The 9178-nt window shown below is 34.7% G+C and overlaps 1 protein-coding gene across 1 annotated transcript; it reads left to right on the forward strand.

Moving 5' to 3' along the window:
- The first annotated feature begins 2524 nt into the window (after positions 1-2524).
- Positions 2525-7651, forward strand: LOC141401553 (uncharacterized). Its single transcript, XM_073981856.1, has 3 exons — positions 2525-2783; positions 2842-2992; positions 6687-7651. Exons 1-3 carry the CDS (start codon positions 2654-2656, stop codon positions 7036-7038), a joined length of 633 nt encoding a protein of 210 aa, XP_073837957.1. The 5' UTR covers positions 2525-2653; the 3' UTR covers positions 7039-7651.
- The last annotated feature ends 1527 nt before the right edge of the window (positions 7652-9178 follow it).

The raw sequence follows: 9178 nt of genomic DNA on the forward strand, positions 1-9178 counted from the left end.
ATTTGGATTTCCCCTTCAAATTATTAAAATAATAAACAGCTATATTAAGGGAAGGTCTTTCTGTGTCCACATTGGAGCTTCCAAATCCAAAACCGTAAATATACCAAATGGCTGCCCACAGGGTTCTTGTTTATCGCCAATCTTATATAACATATATACATCCACAGTTTATACAGTTGGCCATTCAGCCCAAACTAGTTAGCCCTGACTATTTAGTTTGCTGTCAAACACATAAAATACAAAGGAAATCAAATCACAATAATGAACAATCTATTATGTTTGTTGTCAAATGTTGTTAACAGAACTCTGAATGGCCAACTGTATAAACTGTGATATACATCTGATATACCAGCAATAAATAACTGCGTTATTTCAATTTTTGCTGACGACACCTCAATAACTAGTACTGGATTGTACTCCAATACGATATTGGAGCATCTTCAAGAAGGACTAGTTAAATTAAATGATTATTTCAAGAAATGGAAAATAATGGTAAATCCTGAGAAAACGCAAGCTATTTATTTCTCGAGGAAGAGGAAAACATGTTTTTTGCCCCAAAATCCACTACAATTTTTAAATTGCAATATAGAGTGGGAAAATAATGTTAAATACTTGGGAGTCATACTGGACAGAAAACTTAATTTTGGTGACCACATTTCCTATGTTGTGAATAAAACAAATAAAATAACGAGGATTATGTATCCATTTATAAACAGAAAATCTGGATTAAATATAGAGAATAAAAATTGATACTTAAATCAATATTTTTGCCAATAATATATTATTGTGCACCATTATTTTCAAACGCTGCAAATAACCATATAAAGAAACTGCAAATTGTTCAAAATAAGCTGCTGAAAATGATATTTAATCTTCCGATGTATTATTCCACGCAAAGACTGCACTCCCTGTCCGGATTTCAGCTCGTTAAGGAATAACTTGAAATATTCAGGACCAATTTTGAGACAAGATGTATTTCTTCGTCCTATACTCACATAAATGAACTTGTTTCATAAATGGATGTAAAAATCCAACCCCCATCTAGTCAAACAATTTTAAGGTTTAATTTTTTTCCTTATGTATCTAATATCAAAATGTTTAATCATAAATCATATTGTTACAAACAAATATTATAATTAAGTAGAAAAGGAAAATTAAATTTCCTAAACTCTTTATATGCATGTATATATCTGATAAAACCCGAAATGTCATAAAAATAAAGAAATGAAATGAAACCAAGGGTAATAGTACGTTTAGACTTATAAATTCACTCGACTTCTAAGTCCATATTTATATTAGGCAATTTTCCTTGCGGCTATTGTCAGTTTGATGGAGAGAGAGGTGAGGTATATGGTAACCCTTTACCTCTCAACACCCTCTCTCACCCACAAACTGACAATTGCCGCAAGTAAACTCGCCTAATGTAAATTAGGCCTAATGTCAATTCTAAATCCACTAGATTTTATTTGACGTATATTGTATGGGATTGACAGTTTAGTAAAAGTTCATAGTCTAATGTCATGTTCATACTAGCATTTGAAACACGTTGTTCCCTTTCATAATTACGTATACGAATTAACCCGTTCATACGACATAGTACACAATTCATAGCAACATGATTCAAATTTTCACACTTTTTATTTACTGATTTTAAAGAAAATTTCAGCCAAAAGACAAGTTAAATTAGTTAATATGAACTGAAAAAATACTTGTCTTTCTTTCAGATATCTATTTAATATTAAATTATGTAATTTTCATTCATATTTTCTATTTTTTCTCACAATTTCGGTCTTTTCAGTACAATTTTTAACTTTTCTATTTTCAAAATTAACGAAAGAGAGACCTGCCAAAATAACTTTGTGGTATACAGACTTTCTGGCAGGCCTTTGATTTTTGTTTCTAAATTTGTATGCGATTTTGAAACGATGGACACGAAATGCAACTGCAATGAAAGAGAAGACAAAATTTGCTATGATTTGAATGCAAACTAGCCGTTAAACCGTTTACTTTTCTTTCATATTTTGTAGTTTCTCTAAAAATGTTTGGTTTTTTAATAAATTTTTAAATTTTGTATTTTTCCTGTCATAATTAATTTAATTCGATAAATTCTCTCATTTGTAAGAACATATTTTATCGTCGTTCTGAGAGTAATTTAAAATGAACAATGTACAAAAATCGTTGTTCGTTCTCAAAATTTTGTATGGGAAATGAAGTATGTAATTATATCGTAATTTGGGTTCGAACAACGAATTGAGAGCGAATTAGTATGAACAAGGCATAACAGGCGTTTAATGTTTCTATACATTGTTTAATAAAAATTTTTTTGTTGCATGCATTATGTGGCTTAAGCCCTCGGCACATACGGTCCGTCAGCGTTATTTCATGTCACGCGTTAACGCACGGCATTTTAAACAATATGGAAATCCATATGGTTGCACTGATCAACGCAATTTGAAACGCACGGAAGTTAAAATTTTTTTAACTCCATGCGTTACGACGCGCGTTCGCTTTTGACATTTGTTTGTTTACATTTTGTGATCATATGTTACAAATCAAAATGGCGTAAATTGGAAATTGTTGTAGTTATTGTTCATTTCATTTTCTGCGTTTCGCTTGCATTTTTAAGGAAAAATAAAAAATAATATAATTGAAAATGGAAGAAGCCCTGATAAATGCCGTCCAGCAACACCCATGCATATACGACAAATCCTCAAAGGCGTATAGAAATAAATTCTCGAAGGAAAAGGCATGGGACGCTGTGGCAAATGCTGTCGGTAAACCAGGTAAGGAGAAACCAAAATTTATTAAAATTTGTTCTATTATTTTTGTTTATTTTCACAGTAAAACAGTGCCAGACAAGGTGGAAGAGTCTGAGGGACCGGTTTGTGAAGGAAGAGTTGAAGCTGGCTTCGGGGAGTGAAGCTCCCGAATATATGGATTGGAAGTTTTCCGCCTCGATGTCCTTCCTACGCGATCATCTGCAGCCGAGACCGTAAGTTAATTTTATTAATAATAATCCTACTCCTCAATAGAAATTGTAATATATGTATGTGAGTTTGTTTTGCCGATGTACGTGACAGCGCGAAATATTCGCCCTAGGCCCACTTTCTAAAAGAAAGGGTGCTACTAAAGAACCTTTGGCATAAATAGAATACTCTACCATCTGGAGGAAAAATCTAAAATTTTTACCACAGTTAGATCTTTACGTCCTGATTACAAAAATGTAAAGTATGTTTGTCCATACTTCCCGAGATATGGGCCCGTGAAGTTCCGAAAATTCCCTTGTTAGTGTTAGTTTTCGTGCCCTAAATTGGCTCCTGTCCATAGGAGAAAGGAATCCCCGACCGAAGGCCGGCTACTAAGAAAAAACTTGCAATTAAAAAAAATTTCAGATTTTTTCCGTCAGCTGGTAGAGTATTCAATTTGTTCCGAACCTTTCTCAAATAATGAGTGCTTTTATAGAAGATATATAGAACAAAGTAATATTGTTTTCTGTCCAACTTATTGCTGTCACTTGAATTACATTCCACTGTCCTAGAATTACGCAGATTCTTGGCCATTTATTTTGGATCACTTGGCATAGTGAGTGAGTGATACCTCACTAGACCTTGAAAAGATGAACCGATTGGTTTCACACGATGACTTGGCAGACAATAGGTGTGTCGTTTAATCAATAATTTGTACATGTCCAGTAGCTTCTTGTAAATGTTACCGATTTTTGTCGGAAACTCAAGAATTAAGTTAAAGATTCGACTAAATGTGGGTGCGCCATTGTACAGGCCTTGGTTCCGAGATTGAAGGAACTAGATGAACGAATGAGCCAAATGTAGTTCCAATAATTTTTTCTTGGGAATAATTAATTTGAACTGTTCGTTCCGAAATTACGCAGATGTTTACAAATTTTTTGTAATAGGAAAATATGTCAAATGTTACGTTAAAGAAATCGAAAGAATTTGTAATCTTTCATATCAGGGTTTCATCGATTCCATAGAAGACCAGTTGCAGGTGAGAACAGAAGTCTATATGCTGGCCGTGGAGGAGCAAACGTGGATAAATCATTACAACAGATCATACAACAAGGCAATGGATTTGTTAAGGCAAGACAAGTTGAGTCAAATCTGGCCTCGGCCATAGATGCTCTCCAATAATGTCTGCTCCCTTAGAATGCAAAATAATTCTTTTCCAGCAGGCTTCCAAAAAGCAGTATTATCAATATCTGCGTGCACTGAAAACTTTGGAAATGCCACATTTACCTAAATTGCAAAATTACAAATTTGCTTCATGCTATAACGGTGATTGAGGACAATATAAGTGATTCATCGGAAGCTGATTTTAGAGAGCTTCTGGAAAGAAGCAATCGAACATACCAAAAAGTTGTGATATCAATACCATAATCGAAGATCCCAAGAACTCGACGAAGAAAAGTGCTGCGGACACTGCGACAACAGATGAGGAAAATTTAAGTACCCAAGATTGAATTGATTTTTCACTAATATAACAGCGAAGTTATCAAGCAAAGCTAGTATTGCAGCCACCTCCAGGAATGCATGATAATTTGGATGCCTATAAATTGTACATTTGTTCCATTGCGGGTTTCTTTGTGCTCGAATATTATGTAAAGCTGGTGATGTTGTGACCACTAGCTATTTGGAGGATTTGTGGTCAACATCGCTGACAAAATTTGTCGATGAAATAGGTATGAGCTCGTCGTCATGGACCGATCCAAACATTTTGCTGAGAATTATGAAGTGCATTACGCTTTCAATTAGCACATTTAGTGCTATGGTTATTTTAATTCCTTGCGGCAATTGTCAGTTTGAAGGAGAAAGGTGTGTGGCATATTGTAACCCTTTGCCTCTCAACACCCTCTCACGCCGACAAAATGACAATTGCCGCAAGGAAATTGGCCTAATGTAAATATGGACTTGGATGTATATTTAAAAAATGTTGGAATGTTACCAATTCTACAACGTTGGGTCCATGTTTTCCGTGGCATGCTCGACAAGGAACAACTCTGCTCATGGTTGTAGAAAACATTTAAGAATTTGAAGCAATAATTGAACGTTTTCTCTTCCATTCAGAACAATTGGAAAACGCCCCCTTTCCCAAAAAGTTCACATTTTCCAGCATGGTACCAGACGATGATACACGTCAAACCAAAGAGTTTATGTATGCCTTAATGAAATTTGTTGATGATCTAACGCTTTCACCCACTGAAGTTGCTACCATTGTGAGAAAAGGTGCAGCTTTAGCAGTTACCTGTGGGTGATATTTCGGATCTTATACAAATTGTAACTGATACACAATATTTGGAAAAGATACGTCAATTTTTTGCCCTGTACCTGTACTATTTATTTATTTGTTCAATTTAACATGTATAACAAAGCCAATAGGCCAATTATTGAAATACAATATGGAAGAATGTGTCACATATTTACATGATTATTATACCAAAGAGGATCGTTACAATTTATTATATTCACAATCGATTATCATATTGGAGAAAAACTGCTGGAAACAGTTTTAAAACAATTGGAGAATTTATCTGATGGGCAAAATTGAATACATGTGTATGTAGGTTTTTGAATCCATTTCCCAACATTCCTCAGATGTGAAATTTTGAAAACAACGATGAATTGTGACTCAATTCGACAGGAGATAGTTGAGTAGGTTTGGTAAGGCAGTTGAAAAGGTGGAGAGTAACGCGTGGGCATCTTCCGCATGCTGAGCAGATGTTTTGTACGGTGTCAGCAATCCAATACTAAGACGTCTGCACCATCCAGATCGTAATTGAGCCAAACGTAGCGTGTTTTCACGGTAACGCCCGACCATCACAATGGTATGCTTTCGTTGTATACAGGAAGAATCTTTGTCTCCCTATGTAGATGGTCCAGGGCAGACATGAGGAGGCACCCTGTTGTAGTTGTGACAGCTTTGAATATTTTTCCATTGTGATCTAGGGATTCTCTCTTGTATCGTTGGCTTGTCACAGATAGTCGTGTTATGCACGGACGACGGGAACATGCTGTCGGATGTGACCCCTAGAATATTGGGATAGTTTGTGGTCGGAATTCTGCTATCATCGACCGTGACATTCAACTCTGTTCTCACCTCTGTCGTCCATGTGGTTAGTGGTGGGTATTTGCATATTCCGCGCGTGGAAAAAGATGGTAAGATCAGTCAAATAGGAATTCAGCATTTCACAAATGATATCAAGATCGTACCATCGTACGTACGCATACGTTACGATCTCAATTCTGGAGGGGGGTTGAACACAGGAGAGGTAAAGGTTACAATTTTGAATGTTTGCATTTGAACCATGGCACAATTACCCAGGTATGGCATCGTAAAATTTTGAATATGTTATGTCAAAACTTTCTTTATGTTGTTGGGGAAATTACAACAAAAATATTTTTTTATAAAGGGATTTGACTTTTCATATTCGATCAGCTGGTGTAATGCACTACCTAGTAGTTCTGCCATGATTTGAACCTAACCTGAATTGAAATAAATTAAATAATGGATATGTTAACTTCAGTTCAATGTCAACGTAGTCGGCATCGTCGACTATATCCTTCCCAAATCCTTTGTATATGAATTATTAAATGATTTTTTACTACCTAAATGCAAGTATTTACAATGTTTTCTATATTTTTGAAATGTAATATTTTTATATGTATTTCTAGAACAACAAGCAATTTCGATTCCTATCAAGGAGAAGAGTATTTAACAGAGGACTTTGAAAGTTCTTATGAAACTTCATTTGAAGTGTTGCCGCAGGCAACTCCAGAAACCTCTCCTACTGATCTTCCAAAAAATAAGAAGCGTAAAACCGATGAAGCCCACGAGAAATTTTGCGAAGTAATGGGAAACCTTAATAGTGCAGTCAAAGTGAGCATGGAAGGAGAATTAACAAATAATGGATTTTATAAGTATATTGATTCCATGTTAAAAACGATGGATGACAAATCTAGAAGGCTAATAGAAGTTGAAATAATAAATCTTGTTGCAGAAAGAGTAAATATTTTATATATTTAATAGACTTAGTATAAAACATATCATTTGAATTGAACTTGTACCTTTTATATACTTATGGACTGACTATATATAATGTTTTTTTAAGTTACTTTTTATATCTTTTAAGTAAATATTTATTGCCTAGATGACTGTTTCTCTAAAACCTAAGTAAACCAATAAAACATTATTCCAATTGTCAGTTTTTAGGACACCATCATCCCCTCCTAAAAACAGACAAATTTGAGCAATGATTTTTTTTTACTAGAATTGGTCGATTTTCTGTCTGTTTTACCTTTTATTTAAATACATATCATGTATTGAACTTTATAAAAAATGTATATCGTCATAAGTGTTCCTAGTCTTACCTACCCCCATTACTATATGTCTTCTTTTGTTAACGTTTGGATTTTCCGAACAGATTTATAGAGTTCCGGTTATTTAAAGGTAAATGTGATCGTTAAATTTCATGGAGGACATTCTTGTCATTAACTTTAATGTGTAAAATATATTTGTGATGACTGCAAATTGGTTCATTTTGCGTTTTAAAATCCATCCAAAAGTAAAAGAAGACATAATAGTGGCCCTTAGAGTAAATAATTTTTCCATTTTATTTGAAATAAATATTTTGAATTCATATTAAAATTGTTTCATTTCGATTAAAAGAAATCTATATACATACATATATTGTATACAAGAAGGACCTAAGTCAAACAGAATGAAATTTGGTACTTATTGCTTGGCATATTTAAAGAATGTTTTACTTTACTTTTTTACTGTGATATTAAATAAATAAAATAAAAAGTAGAGATCATAGGTTTGTGAATATCCCGTATTACGGATACGTATTCCTAGATATGTAGCCTTTCAGTATATCTCTTATTTCAAATGCTCTTTTCGAAGCATTATTAGAATTATTTTTTTTAAGTTTTGTTAGATTTTTCTGGTTTTTTATCTCGTCTCTCCACAAACCCTTTCTACCGTCCTTATCGCCCGCAAAGTTCTTAGGGCAGTACTTCTCATCATTATCCTTCAGAAAGTTGTGAAGGACAATAGTTGCTTTCACAATATTTTCAGCAACATGTGGGCTAACATATAGTGGACCAAGTAATATCCTCCACCTAGCCGTTAATATCCCAAAGGCATTCTCGATAGTCCTCCTTGCTCTGGAAAGTCTCATATTGTACATTTCTCTGTCTGCAGGGAGAAGTATTCCTGGATAGGGACGCATTAGATTGTTTCTTAGCGGAAAAGCTGCATCTCCCACGAGAAAATAGGGCACATTTTCCCCACCGACTTCTATTGGAGCATCTGGAGGTAGATTTAGCTCGTTGTTTAGAAGACTTTTTCCAAACTCAGAGTTTCTTAGCACGCCACCATCACTTTGTGATCCATATGCCCCTATATCCACAACTGTAAACCTGTAGTCTGCGTCGCAAACCGCCATTAAAACTATGGAATATGTACCTTAACAAAAAAATAAAAGTTAGTTCCTTCTTCCAAGTTTGGATTTAGGCAAATACCTTTATAATTGTAGTACATTGATCCTGAATTGTGTGGGGATTTTATATATACATGTTTTCCATCAATGGCTCCTACACAATGTGGAAAATTCCATACTTCTTCAAACCTTTCCGCCATTTTCGACCAGTCTGCTGTCAATGGAGTTTCTAGGTACTGAGTCGAGAGTTTTTCCCAAATCTTTTGGCACGTATCTTTTATAATATATCTCACTGTTGAGGCTCCAATCTTGAATGTCACGGATAAATAGCTTACACTATCCCCATTTGCCAGATATCTGGAAAAGTAAGTACATATAGTTATCCTAAAAACACTAAAATTATTTTACTAACTTACATTAGCGTTAAAAACAAACGACACTTTGCAGAAATTGTGGGTCTATTTGAATTTTTGGTTAATTCAGATTCCAATATATGGAAGAGGACATCAAATACTGCGGGCGTCATTCTTACCAAAAGTTGGAATTGTTCCAAGTCAGTATTATATAGTCTTTCGAAGTCCAGAGCAAAGAAGCCGTCCTCATCCCTACGTTCAAAGAGAGGCCTCACCCAAAACCTTCTTGGTCTTGGTAAACATTTCAAAGCCTCATATAACCCGTAGGCAATATTTGCATAATAGCGTATTGTTAAAATATCCATCAAGA

The sequence above is a fragment of the Musca autumnalis genome, unplaced genomic scaffold, assembly GCF_047663935.1.
Source record: "Musca autumnalis isolate F117 unplaced genomic scaffold, ASM4766393v1 scaffold_4, whole genome shotgun sequence".
NCBI classification, from domain to species: domain Eukaryota; kingdom Metazoa; phylum Arthropoda; class Insecta; order Diptera; family Muscidae; genus Musca; species Musca autumnalis.